Genomic DNA, 14,551 nt, shown 5'->3' on the forward strand with positions numbered 1-14,551 from the left:
AAACAAAAACACAAGACTATCAAAGAAGAAATTGAACCTAAAAAGTTATCCATTTTATTGAAAGTGTGTGTTTGTTAGATGTAAGAATATGTGTAAAGTGTATGTATATATAGAAAGATTAATTTAAAATTTGAAAGAATTTTTTTTATTGTTTCCAATTGCTCCAAACGGTTAAAAAAGAAGTCAGCTAATAGCAAGCCTCGTCTTCGTCCGTCTTCATAGAGAGTTAGAGACTCCACAACCAAGCCTGGTGGGCAGTGTTCACGCCTCTCTTGGCCTGCCAGCTTGGAAGTCGCACGTCTTCTACTATCCCATACCGGATAGCCTAAGAGGGTGTTTGGGATTGTTTTTTAATCTAAAAAGTTCTTTTTGACAAAATGACTTTTTGACTTATGACTTTTTAAAAAGAAGTTTTTAAAATGTGTTTGGATTAACTTTTGAGAAGACAAAAGCCAAAAAACCAAAAGTTACTAAAAGTGATCAATTCTTGACTTCTAAAACAACTCATTTTCCTTCCTGCCAAAAAGTCAATGTAAGAGGGTGTTTGGCTTAACTTTTGAGGGGCAAAAGTCCTTTTTGTAAAATGACTTTTTATAAAAGTTGTTTTTTAAAATATATTTGGATTAGCTTTTGAGGAGAAAAAGTCAAAAGTTATTTTTAAAAAGTGTTTGGTTTAACTTTTACATGTAAAATGACATACTTATATATTTGCATTGATTAGGGTAGCTAGTATAAAGGTAATTTAAGTTTTGGTTGAAAAGTTACAAAAGTCACGTTTAGGTGACTTTTCAAAAGACTCAATTTCCTTCTATTTAAAAAGTTGATTGTAAAAGTCCTTTTCATTTTACCAAACATTTTTTACCTTCTTTTTAGCTTTTAGGAAAAGATAAAAGTTAAAAGTCATTTTAAAAGATAAAACAAACACCCTCTAAAAGGACTTTTAAAATTGTGAAACATCTTTTTAAGCTTTTGCCTTTTAAAAAAAAAGAAATTAAATATCCTTTTAGATTTTATTCTTATTTATTCTCACAATCTGACATATCAAACATACATATTGTCATATTTAATAAAATTGTCCACATATATTTAATAAAATTATATATAACATAAAAGCTTAAAATGTTGGGGAACAGTATACTTTTTTCTCTTTCATAATCCGACATTCGACTTTTCCCTCTTTATTTTTTTTTGACACTGATTTTTCATTCTGCTTCTTTTCTCTACGCATCTCAATCTCTTTTCTTCCGGTTACCGGTAAAGGACAGTTGACAGAAGAAAGAAGAGAGATGAGCTACTATCACTCAAGAACTAGAAGAAGGAAAGAAAGAGATTCACTTCGCCAGCCTTGAACTCCTCTTTCTTGGATCGTTGTTTGCGACAGACCGATTGAGTCTTCTTATCTTCTATTTTTGCCATTGCCGCCCTCCAGTAGCATTTCTTTCGCTTTTGCTTATTTCATCTTTCTTTCTTCCTCTTCCGGATCCCACCGCCTCATCTCTCTTCCTCCACTCAGAGTGTCGTTCTAACTCGTCTTTCGATCTTTCTTCTTCGCACCAATTCTCCGTCTCCTTCCAGCTTTCTCCCTTTAATCCCTTTTCGTCTTCTTCTCCCAAAAATCTATTTGTGTCTTCGAGTCCCAGAGGCGGAGAGAGAGAGAGAGAGCGAGTGAGAGAGAGACATCGTAAATAAAGTTTGGGGGTATTTGTTCTTGTGGATGGTACAAACTAAGAGGTTTGATTTTTCTCATAAAGGTTATTTGTTTTCTGTTCGCTTTTTCTGAATCTCATCTCGGCGCTGGTGGTGGTGGTCATATGGATAAATCATGTTCTGTATCCTTATTCCTTCCCTATTATTTTTACAGATTCCCCAGTTCAATTATGAAGTTCTTCAAGGTAAGGCTTTGCTAAAAGTAAGTTAATTCATCATACCATTCATTACTTATGTTTGTTGCGAGTTCTACCTGTCAAGGATATATTTCAACCTATGAGAGCTTATTTGGCTTCGTATAGTTCTTCAACCAATATCGCCTTAATGGAACCTGTCATCTTCAAATTGGTTAGCGTAGTTGTGGCTTCAAAGAGAAAAGAAGTAAATTCGAAGCGATAGTCCATTTCTCAAACCCAGTTTTGAACTCTTATTGTTTTGTTAAGTTTTAATCTTTTTTTTTCAGGTGACTTTCAGCTGTTCGACGTCTACACCACAGACGATTTGCGATTTGCAGATAAGCAGACTTTCATTTCGGATTTTAACGAAGCTATTGTTCGATTTCAGTATAATTTGGATTTTGTTTTTTTCATTCTTTATTGTGAAATTTGAAAGTGAGTTTGATGATGCACACCAAGTGCCCGATGAAATGTTACAACCAAATGTTAATGTTTCCTACATCTGTTGTACTCTGTGAATGCAAGAATTTCCAAGCACTATGATCTTGTCGATCTGTTACTGTGTCCCTGGTAAATATGTGGAATTGAGATAAAGCATTGGTGGTTTTCAGGTAATTTTATTTCATTTTTTTTACTGAATCTTTACACTTTTATTCACTCCATTTATTGATAATTATCTGCTTTTGTATTATTGACAGTGCTGATTGGAGATGTGTTGTTGACAACCTTTTAACCAAAAAGAGGTGCTGCAAAGGCTTCAACAATTAAACTATATACTCAATCATCAACTACACATGATTCTCTCCAAACGAATCCTTTTGAATGAGGGTAAAACGGTAATTAGTTAGCTATTTTATAAATACATCAAATTTTATTTCTTTTTAACTACAATGTATAAGCCACTAACAATGATGTGTTTTTGATTTTTAAGGTTTATTATTATTATTATTATTATTATTTGTTGATGCTCCCTGTTACACGTGGACAACACTGTCCTGTAAAGCAATCACAAACTTATCTGGTATTCTAAAATCAAGAAAAAGACCAACTTGAGTTGTTTCTTATTGATAGTGTTTTTGTTTTATGACAGACCTTATTCATTCTCCCCTTGGGCAATTACCACTAACCATTGAAGACCGTATGCAAACATTCTCAAGATACAGGAACAAGAAAACAAAGAGGAATTTTGGCAGAAAAATCAAGGTATTATATATTACGTTATCACATATTTTAGATTCTTAATGCACATTTCTTGACGGGTTACCAAGATTATTTTTAGAAAAACTTTGCATCTTTAACATTATTATTTTTTTCTTTCCAGTATGCTTGCGCGAAGGCTTTGGGGGACGGTCCGCATACAAGGATTTTGCTAAGAGGTAAAAGGAAAATAAAATAATTATAAATCCCAATAATTATTTGTGAAAGTGAAATGATTAGGTACTTGACTCGCAAATCCCTTAACAGAAGTATTCCAGCATGGATCAATAGTGGAGATACTGCATAGTACGTTTTCTGTTTTCCTTTTCTCATTTCAGAAATAGTTTTTCATGTGACATAATTTGATGTGGTAGATGCATGGTTGTAGAGTTGGTTATATACGTACAATCTGTAAATTTGACCTGAAAATGTTCCTCTTAATATGTAATTTTACTTAGAAAAGTTATATAATTCATGAACGTTGATATGTGGTTTATTGACAACAAATGGAGCAGTATGATAGAAGACACAATGACTCTAGGAGCCGAAGCCCTGCCGTGGATGGACAATGTGGTATGTGAAATTACTAGGTGTACTATTTGTATTCCAAATAGTCAAAAAAAGTTCTTTTATCACTTAAAAAAATTATTTACTCAAAAAAGAAAAAATTTTAATTGGCAGAATATCTAAAATAGACTTATGATTAATAAAATGAGCTGGTGGGACAGAAAATGAAGAGAAGGGTAAAATTGTCCAAATGATAAGAAAACCAATTATAAACCTCTCCATTCCCTAAGATCAAAGTAGGATGCCTTAATATGACCATTTGAGAAGTACAATGCAATATTTTAGTTTCAGAATTTTTTTTTTAAAAACAAATCTTTTTAGTATTCTAAAGTTTATTGTTATTATTATAGTAATGAACTATTAAAAAGGGGAAGGTCATTGTTATTTTAAGGGGTTTGTTTGTTAATCTCACATATTTCTTTTTGTAAAGTTTATGTTGAAGGGTGTTGAAACAAAAAAAAACAGATGTTGTTCTTGGATGTTATTTGTTGGCAGAACATCCACCAGAAGCCATAGATACAGATGACGGTTGCAAATTTAAGGTTTGATAAAATATCCATGAAAATACATTTTTGATGCTTTCATCAAATACATCTTTAGGATGGTATTCTGACCTCCACACCTGGACGGAGTGGTGACTTTGAGAGGTAGAGAGATTTTAAGCCTAAGCAGAGACCTTGCTTGGCTCTCTCCTATCGATTATGCCTGATCTGATATGGTTACTTATTTGCTACAGTTTCAAATAATGAAAAAAAGGGTACACAGCGCCTTTCGCGCATCTAATTCCACCTAGTTGATAATAAATGAACAAAATTCAAAAAATGGGAAAAGTAATCTCAAACACCCGGTGACTATAGGCCATTTGATTAGAAATTTTTATTAGTAAAATAATCTGCACATGAAGACTCATCGATTAATGGTGACGAGATTCCAAATATTTTGAAAACCACGTAAACTGGATTACTCTACAATACGCGATCACTGATTAGTGATGCTAGTAGTTATGCTAATCCACGCTTATGCTTCTACGTCTCTTTTGAAATCAAAAGTCAAAACCCTCTACAAACTGAATTGCAATGGCAGAAATCGTTGTTAGCGCTGCCATCACCGTCCTGTGTGATCTCTACTGACTTGTTGAAGCTCGGTCGATCCGAAGGAATCGATTCTCAGTTAAACAAATGGAAGAAAACCTTGCCCTTGATCCAAGCCGTGCTGGATGATGCAGGCCAGAAACAGATAGCAGACAGAGCTGTTCAATTGTGGGTGAACGATCTCCACAATTTGGCTTACGACATTGATGATGTACTCGATGATTTGGCCACCGAAGCCGGTCGACGCAAGTTGAATCATGAATCTCATGCCAGCACCAGCAGTAATAAGGTATTGAAGATCATCCCTACTTGTTGTACTAATTTCACTCCTCGCAACATTATGTATGGTCGTTTGATGAGTTCTAAGCTCGATGAGATTTCCAACAAATTGCGTGATCTTGTTGACCAGAAAATTAATCTCGGTTTGAATGTGAATGTGAATGCTGAAAGGCCGAATAGAGTAGAGAGACGATTAGGGCAAACTTCACTGGTTGATGAGTCCAAAATCATGGGTCGGGAAGGGGATAAAGAGGCATTGCTGAAGAAGTTGTTGAGGAATGAAAGATTCGATCAAAATGTTGGCATAGTCTCCATAGTTGGTCTGGGTGGGATAGGCAAAACCACTCTTGCCAAAGTTGTGTACAACCATGAGAAAGTGAAAGATGAGTTTGAATTCAGGATATGGGTTTGTGTTTCTGGTGAGTTTGATGTTCTTGATATTAGCAAGGCGATTCTTGAAGCTGTAAGTGGGGAGGAAAAAAGATCTTCCAATCTAGATCTGATTCATGTGGTCCTCAAAGAAAAACTCCTAAAGAAAAAGTTCCTACTTGTTCTTGATGATGTATGGAATGAAGATGAGAGTAAGTGGGAGCTTCTACAAAGCCCTCTTGTTGTAGGGGCACCTGGAAGTAAAATCATGGTCACAACCCAGAATACACGGGTTGTGACCATGATGGACTCTGATGAAATTTATCATCTAGGCGTATTGTCAAATGAAGATGCTTTGTCTCTATTTGCTCAAAATGCACTAGGTGAAAAGAACTTTGACAAACATCCAACACTTAAACTCCATGGTGAAGGTATCATGAAGAAATGTGGTAGATTGCCATTGGCTTTGAAAACACTTGGAAGAGTCTTGAAGTCAACAAGAAATGTTGATGAATGGGAGAAGTTGTTGAATAGTGAGATATGGGATATAGAGGATGGAAGTGAGATTCTTCCAGCTTTAAAACTAAGCTACTATCACCTCCCTCCACATTTGAAGCAGTTGTTTGCATACTGCTCTTTATTTCCCAAAGACTACGTATTTGACAAGAATGAGTTAGTCCTACTGTGGATGGCAGAAGGGTTTTTATCCCAATCAAAGGGCAACAATTCAATGGAGAGTTTAGGTCATCATTATTTTGAAAAGCTAAAGTCAAGGTCGTTTTTTCAAACTTCAACTAATGATGAATTAAGATATACAATGCATGGTCTGATAAATGATTTGGCCACGAGTGTTGCAGGAGAGTTTTTCTTTAGATTTGATGAATTAAGATACACAAATGAAACATTTAAAAAGTTCCGTTTGCGTCACTTTTCATTTATAAATCTACAATCGTATGCAGAACTCAAGAAATTAAAAAAAGCTTCTGGCTTGAGAACTTTCTTACCAATGTCAACTAGTTTTTTGCACGATGTTCTTGATGAATTACTTCCTAAACTAGAGTATCTAAGGGTGTTAAGCCTAGCCAATCAGATAACCAAAGGGGTACCAAATACGGTTGGTAGTCTTAAACATCTAAGGTACCTAAATTTTTCTTATTGTGGAATCTCCAATTTACCTGAACAAATCACTGATCTTTACAATCTACAAAGCTTGTTGCTTCGTGGTTGTTTTCGATTATCTTGCTTGCCAAAAGGTTTTATAAAGTTAATAAACCTTCGACATCTTGACATGAGCGATACTCCAATGTTGACCAAAATGCCCTTAGGATTGGTGGATTGACTAGTCTACAAACTCTAACCAAGGTTATTATCGAAGAAACCAATACGTTCAAAATATCTGAGCTTAAGGGCCTATCGGATCTTCAAGGTCGACTTTCCATTATGGGGCTTGACAAAGTGATTCATCCAATACAAGCAAAGGATGCAAGCTTACATCAAAAGAAAGGTCTTGATGTTTTGGAATTGGTGTATAGTGATGTGTTTGATGAATCTCGGAATGAGATGATTGAATATGAAGTACTTAAAGAACTAACCCCTCATCATAACTTGAAAAATTTAAAGATTTTGTTCTTCATGGGAATGAGATTTCCTAGTTGGGTTGGTGATCCTGTATTTGATCAGTTAACAGATGTTACGTTATGTGGTTGTACATGTTCACATTTACCAACACTTGGACATCTAAATTCACTTAAGAAGTTAATTGTTCAAAAGATGAATGAACTCAAGACAATTGGTCTTGAGTTACTTACACCTACTAATTCTAATTCTTTCGTTCACATTGCATTTCCATCACTTGAAGTTTTGAAGTTTCTTGACATGCAAAATTGGGAGAAATGGTCAACTTTTGGGGACAAGGACAACAATGATGAAATTTCTAGATCATTGTTTCCTCGTCTTCATAAGATTTTCATCAAACATTGTCCTAAACTGACTCAAGTGTCAATTGGATTGATACCATCACTTCGAGTTTTACATATAAAAGAATGCTCCGAAATGGTGTTAAGAAGCATGGTTGGTGTGTCTACATCACTTGTTGCATTGAAAATGTGGAAGGTTAAATGACTTACTCAACTACATGAAGTTGATTTAATGCATCTTGGAGCACTTGAGAATCTATATATTGATGGATGTGATGAATTGATGTACTTGTGGGAACAAAAAACGGAGGCGTGCAAGAGTTTTGTGAGTTTAAAAAAGTTGGAAATTCGTAATTGTAAAAAATTAGTATCATTATCATTATCATTAGTAGAGAAAGAGAGAGAGAAAGAGAAAGAAAGAGAGAGAGGTTAATTTGGGGAATACTATTACTAATAGCATGAAATCTCTTAAAGAAGTGATATTTCGTAATTGTGACACACTCGAGAATTACAATTGCCTAAATAGTGTTGAGAGATTAGTGATAAGTTGTTGTCATTCATTGACCTTCTCATCTTCTTTCACCAAAACAATAAGCAATGATTGTGTGTTTTGCCTAACATCTCTTGACATCAGTAATTGCAAGAATCTAAAGTCATTTCCTTATGAGCATTTCCAAAGTCTCACATCTTTGGAACAACTATCAATATATGATTGTCAAAGTATAGACTACTCCTTTCCTTGTGGGTTGTGGCCTCCTAATTTAAGTAGCCTAGTTATAGGATGCTTAAACAAGCCAATGTCCGAGTGGAGCCCACAGAATTTTCCAACTTCACTTGTTGAACTACACTTAAATGGAAAAAATTCAGGAGTGGTTTCGTTTGTAGTGGAAAAAGACGTGAAGAATACAACAACTACTTCATCATCATCGTCATCATTTTCTTTTCTTCTTCCAAAATCTCTAGCTTCTTTAACACTCGATGATTTTATGAATGTGGAATCACTTTCAGAGGTTTTACAACACCTCTCGTGCCTTAAACGTCTTCATATTATGTCCTGCCCGAAGCTTAGAGATCTGCCCGAGATAAGTTCCACTTCTGACCACCCATCATCATCTTTGACCATAAAGGTATGGTGGTGAAAAAGGTATGTATCTTCTTACATTATAAGTACTAAAAATTGGCTATTATTTTTAATAATATAATTAAACTAAAGTTTGTTAACGTTTAACAGCCTCAACTTTCTTCCTAGGATAACCAATCATTGCAGCAGTGAGTTGAAAAACAAGAAAAGAACCGTTTGCATAATTTGAAAGAGGCTGTAAAAGTCGGTGCTCTACCAAGGGTATTATCGTCATTTCTGCAAAGCAAAAGATGATGAGGACAAGGGTATTTACGTCTTTTACATAAACAAAAGATATTGTTCTGTTATGTCTTGTCACGTAACAAACAGTGCCTAATAAGATTCTTGATGTAGACGAGGGCATTTACGTCTTTTTCAGTTTTGGTGTTTCCATGCAAGTCATGTTGAACTTGCTGCAATGGCATTGCCTTTAACCGGAACTCAAAGTATGAAAAGAAATACAGGAAGGTGTGTGAACTGACCCTCAATCTTTTAGGTTATGGCAATATTTCACCCTAAATTTCTGTTTAATATTTCATAGTACAGAGTTTTTTTATTTTATTTTTTTTTTATTTTTTTAGCTAATTTGTGAGTTGGAAATAGGCTGTGGACATGTACAATGCAAAGAGTGACAAGAAACGGAAAAATTAGCAAGGGGACTCCGTATCGACCTCAAGTAAATTGAAAGTGAAGAAAAGCCCATACAAAAATAAAAATAAAAATGCATCTTTTAGAAATCTTCAAGTAAATAAAAATCAATATAAACACATTTTGTAATTATGTTTATTGATTTGAGTTACTTTTTTTTGGGAGGCGTTACAATATAAATCAATATGATCCTATATTTACAACATTTCATCTCAGAATCCGAACCCACGCCCGAACCACCTAAACTTGATATATATATATATATATATATATATATATATATATATATATATATATGGAAAAGTGAATATACCTAACAACCCTATATAAGTTTATATACCTAACCTTTAAACTACAATGTGATTATTTGTTTATTTACACTTAATATATCCCACATAAATCGTCTCCGAACAAAATCAAATATTAAATCAATAAAACTAATGCATACAAGTTGATTAATTATTCAATTGATTAGCGATTAGCACCATTAATGCATAGTTTGATTCCTCACGTGAGGAGTAAAGATAAAGAAATAGAAAATTAATGGAACGAATGATTACACAAATGATCAAACATGAATTCCAAAATCACCATTAATGTATGATTAATGTGTATAGATGCCTAATTGGAAAATCGCATAAGTTTCTCATTTTAATTCTCACTTACGTTCGTGATAAAAGAAAATCACAGAAGTATGGTATCTTAATTCCCACTTACAGCAAGCAGCAACATTCAATTGAGCTGTCGATTAATTCGATTGAGAATAATCAGTCAAATTTTCAAGATATAATTACGTTTCTTTATATAATTAAGGAATTTATTATTTTAATTAAAATTTAGAATAATCAGATTTGTGGAAATCAACCAAAACGATGTAGTTTAAAGGTTAGGTATATAAGCTTATATAGGGTTGTTAGGTATATTCACTTTTCCATATATATATATATATATATATATATATATATATATATATATATATATATATATATATATATATATATATATATATATAGGGAGTGGTTCAAATGAAAACCCAAAAAGGTTAAGAACCATAAAAACTATTTTTAAATGTTTTCATTAAGAGCATTTTGGACTAATCCAACATTTATATTGTATTAAGAAAACTTTTCCATTACTTAATTTATAACCTACTTGCCACTTGTTGTTGGTCCACCGTCGGACCGTCGTTGGACTAATTAAATTCAATGACATTTTTTTGGTTGTATTCACAGCTTAGAACAAACATTAAAACTTTCGATTCTTTGGAAATACTTTGTATTTTTCTAGCTAAAATATACAAAATTTAAGTAAAAAAATAGAATTATGCCTTGATAAATTCATTTTTTTTTCTAAATTGTAGATATCTTTATAAAATATATATTGTGTATAATGGTATTCACACTTTAAAATACATTATTCACAGTTTAATAAATATACTAATTCACTAATACGTAACTTAATATTTGCATGCATACCTTCATTCATATTTGAATATAAAATTTATATAAAATATACAACTTAATACAATCCACTTTTAGTTTAATACATAAAATTCACAACATAACATAATACAATACATTATACACTAATTCACATGTTTAAAAAAGTCAAATCTAAATTCTATTACCACCACCACCAACTACCAAATACCACCACCAGCCACATGTGTCACCGTTGCAATCATCTTTCGTTCCAACTTAGATCTGTATATAAAAATCATTAACTTCCAGATAAAATACTATATTCACAATTTAATAAACCAATTAATTCACTTATTATGATTTTAATGCAAAATAATTATAAAAACTAATACTCTTACATATTTATACAACACAAAAAATAAATATATTCACAAGAAAATTAATACAAACATTCATACATAAATCATTCATATTTTAACACAAAATTCATTAAAAATCACCACTCAATACAATTAATTCACAGTTTAAACAAAAAATTCATAGTTTAATGTAGTCAATTTAAAGTCTTATACACAAAAATCACAGTTTAATACACAAAATTAGGAGCTTAATATAGTCAATTCACAGTTTAAACAAAAAATTCACAACTTAATGTAGTTAATTCACAGTTCAAAACACAAAAATCATAGCTTAATAAATAAAATTCACAACTTATTACAATAAATTCACAACTTAATAAACAAAAAGTATAAAATTCACAGTCATATTATCAACTTAAAACTCTTAATACAATCAATCTTAAGTTTAATACATAAAATTCAAAGATTAATACACAAAAACTATATATTCACATCCATATTCTCAAATTAAAACTTACATTTATACGTTCATATATGGAAGCATGTCTATGTATTAAATTGTGAATTTAATATATTAATTTGTGAATAAAATTCACAGCTTAATAAATAAAAGTTTGCAATTTAATACAATATATTCATAGCTCATTTACAAGTATAATACGGTTAATTCACTGTTTAGTACCCAAAATTCACAACTTAATATAACAAATTCACAGTTTAATACACAAAAAATATACATTCACATATACCTTCGTATCTAGAGGCTAGTGCTTCTTTTAAAATTTAATTTACACAATATTTACAATTTAAACTTTATATACTTTATTCAAAATTATAGAAAATCATATCTACGCATAAATGCTTCTTTCATCTCATATTTTAAAAAAAAACACAAAATTCATAAAAAAATGCACAGTTTAATACAATCAATTCAGAGTTTAATACAATCAATTCACAGTTTAATACAGAAAATCCGCAGCTAAATACAATAAATTCATAATTTAATATACAAAAAGTATGTTTTCATAGTCTTATTCTCACTTTAAAACTTATATTTTAAGACTTTCATTCATAGTTTAATAAAATAGTTCAGGACTCTCATTTATATAATTCACAATACTAGTTCAAGACTATCATTCACAATTTAATGCAACTTAACAACTTCAAAATCATTAAGATATTTAATCAAATATTGTGCGAAGTTTACGACTAGATAATATTTCAATTATTAAATTCTACATAATTAGTCTTACTTTAATAGTTCATTTACATATATTTATATATTTACGCAACTTGTAGTATAAATTGAATTTTGTTTGTTTATGAATTATTCCTATTTCCTTAGATATGTCAGACTAGATATATGTAAACAATAAAAAAATATACCTCTTTATTGTGCTTGTGTCTTTGGAGTAAATGGAAGCAATTAAATATGGAGAATTGCAAAACCTTTACCACTCTCAGTCAAATCACCTGCACACATACTGCACACACATATAGCACATACATACACCTTTAACTTTTTGACATCTCCGTAACGTTACTGGAGAAAAATAACCCTGATTTCTCACTTCTTGTAGATCTAACCTTTTGTTTTTAACGATAACGCTTGAAAACCACATGAAATGCTTGTCAGAAAATATCTCTGTCGGAGACCAAAAAGCACACCTAGTCGTGTTAAACTCACCCGGGACGCCTAAATAGTAGTCGAAAAACATCGTCGGAAAACATCAACGGAAAAACATCGCATACTCAGACATGATTTACATTATGTTGTGATTGGTGATAGTTTAAGCAAAAACATTACTGGAAAACTCTCATGGATGTCGGTTTTTTGATAGCTGATAGCTGACAAAGGAGACGACGATGAAAAAAGTCGCCGGAGGACAAGAAGGGGAAGAGATCTGGCAGAAATCTTAGATCTGATTTCGTTGATGAGAATAGGAGGACGTGGTCCAGATCTGGTGCATTCGAGATCTACCGTATCTTAGTGAAAATCTGGTAGTTTTGGTGGCTCTCCAGAGCAGATCTAAAGAAAAGTGGTGGCTTGTCGGAGCAGACATGTCATGGAAGGAGGACACGACGACAACTATGGCGGTTCACCACAACAACGACAAAGACGAGACATCAGTGGTTCCAGATCTGAAACTACGATGACGGATTTAAGTGTTATCGCCGGTGGTCGGAGGCTGCGACGTGGAGGTGTCGTCGGCGGCGGTTCCAGTGGTGAGGTGGCCGTCGACGGTGGTGGATGTGGTGGTGTTCATCAGAGATGATTGAAGGAGGTGAGAGGATATTTATTTTGTTTCGGGAGAATAATGAAGAAATGATATCAAATCTAACATATATATATATATATATATATATATATATATATATATATATATATATATATATATATATTTCAAATGAGAACCTCTAAAGGTTAAGAACCTAAGAACCTCTAAAAAACATCACTCCATCTTTCTAACATAAACATCAGACCATTCTTTCACCTGACTTCAAACATATCTTCATTTTTGCTTCTTCTTTCATCAGATAACATCCACCATTTTGCCGTCCTTACCACCGACGACTTTGCTCCGACGACTTACCACCACCGTCTCCTATGTCGACAGCACCACCGCCACCACCATCTCCTCCGCCGACTTCTGCTACTGCCATAAATCACCACCTCCTTCTCCGATCCTTGGTGAATATCCATATCTACATCAGATCTTACTAGATCCACATCAGAAATCACCACCAGATCTACATCAGATTTGACTAGATCTACATTAGATCTGACTAGATCTACATCAGATCTCCGGTGAAACATCCATACCTGACTATATGGCCTTCTATTCGAGATTCTGACATCATCGTCGAACCTCCACATGTACCACCTCTAGATGCGTCATCACCATCGTATCTTCACTACTCCCCCAGATCTGCTTCGCCTCCATAGTTTTCTGTTATTTCGTTGTTAATGCTCGTGATTCTAGATCTAATTTCCTTCAGATCTAGTTTAAAACCTTCAAATCTGATTTCCTTCATGTTCTCCATGTTTAAAACCTTTGAAGCTTTTTTGTTTATTTGGATTTTGTTCTCCATTTTGAAGCACGTTCGCAACTGGAACTCTAGCTGCCACAAGTTCTGAAGAAATCTAACAGAGCTCCGGTAAGATTGAGACCAAATCTGAGACCGCCGTCAACCGCCACCACTTATGTTGCTTTGCCGCTCTATTAAACACTGTTAAATATCCTCCATCTATTTATCGCTGATCTCTGGTGAAACACATCAGGTATGTTGATATTTGTTTACTTTTTTTTTTCTTTCTGTTAAGTTGTGAATTTAATGTTCTAATATCTCATTTGTTGTTTACTTTTGTTAAACATAATTTTTTCTACTATTAAGTTGTTAATCCATGTTTATTATGTTTTTTTTATAATGTTTGCATCAAGTTTTTATTCACACTGTATGTTTTATTGTTGTTAAGCTGTGAATTGAATTTAAAACTATTATGTTAGTGTTTTTCTCAAATAATATGAATTTTTATTTTTTTAAGTATTGAACTGTGATGTTTTAATGTTTCAACTATTTTTTAGTTCTATTTAAGTTAGTTACTGTGAATGCGTGAATTAATATGTTTTTATGTTATAAATACAATGAATGAGAGTCTTAAACTGATTATTAAACTGTGAATGGGAGTTTTGAAAAAC

General features: G+C 32.8%; 1 protein-coding gene and 1 pseudogene across 9 annotated transcripts; both read left to right on the top strand.

Moving 5' to 3' along the window:
• The first annotated feature begins 1,211 nt into the window (after nucleotides 1–1,211).
• LOC145125977 (uncharacterized) lies at nucleotides 1,212–4,746 on the top strand. Of its 8 annotated transcripts, XM_079061392.1 has the most exons (10): nucleotides 1,223–1,731; nucleotides 1,862–1,909; nucleotides 2,010–2,088; nucleotides 2,171–2,494; nucleotides 2,582–2,711; nucleotides 2,974–3,086; nucleotides 3,205–3,259; nucleotides 3,348–3,386; nucleotides 3,596–3,653; nucleotides 4,078–4,740. In XM_079061392.1, exons 5-9 carry the CDS (start codon nucleotides 2,678–2,680, stop codon nucleotides 3,598–3,600), a joined length of 246 nt encoding a protein of 81 aa, XP_078917518.1. In that variant the 5' UTR covers nucleotides 1,223–1,731; nucleotides 1,862–1,909; nucleotides 2,010–2,088; nucleotides 2,171–2,494; nucleotides 2,582–2,677; the 3' UTR covers nucleotides 3,601–3,653; nucleotides 4,078–4,740. The 8 variants fall into 8 exon arrangements, with proteins under 8 accessions (XP_078917512.1, XP_078917514.1, XP_078917515.1 ...); XM_079061386.1 differs by having other exon boundaries at nucleotides 1,212–1,731; nucleotides 1,862–1,892; nucleotides 1,969–2,088; ... (2 more) ...; nucleotides 3,596–4,189; nucleotides 4,731–4,746; XM_079061388.1 differs by having other exon boundaries at nucleotides 1,212–1,731; nucleotides 1,862–1,892; nucleotides 1,969–2,088; nucleotides 2,582–2,719; nucleotides 3,205–3,386.
• LOC145127669 (putative disease resistance RPP13-like protein 1) lies at nucleotides 4,718–9,275 on the top strand (annotated as a pseudogene). The gene is made up of 3 exons (XR_013716456.1): nucleotides 4,718–8,446; nucleotides 8,534–8,890; nucleotides 9,026–9,275. The product of XR_013716456.1 is annotated as a putative disease resistance RPP13-like protein 1 (transcript).
• The last annotated feature ends 5,276 nt before the right edge of the window (nucleotides 9,276–14,551 follow it).

Source organism: Lactuca virosa, chromosome 7 (assembly GCF_052849685.1).
Source record: "Lactuca virosa cultivar CGN04683 chromosome 7, Lactuca_virosa_CGN04683_v6, whole genome shotgun sequence".
NCBI classification, from domain to species: Eukaryota; Viridiplantae; Streptophyta; class Magnoliopsida; order Asterales; family Asteraceae; genus Lactuca; species Lactuca virosa.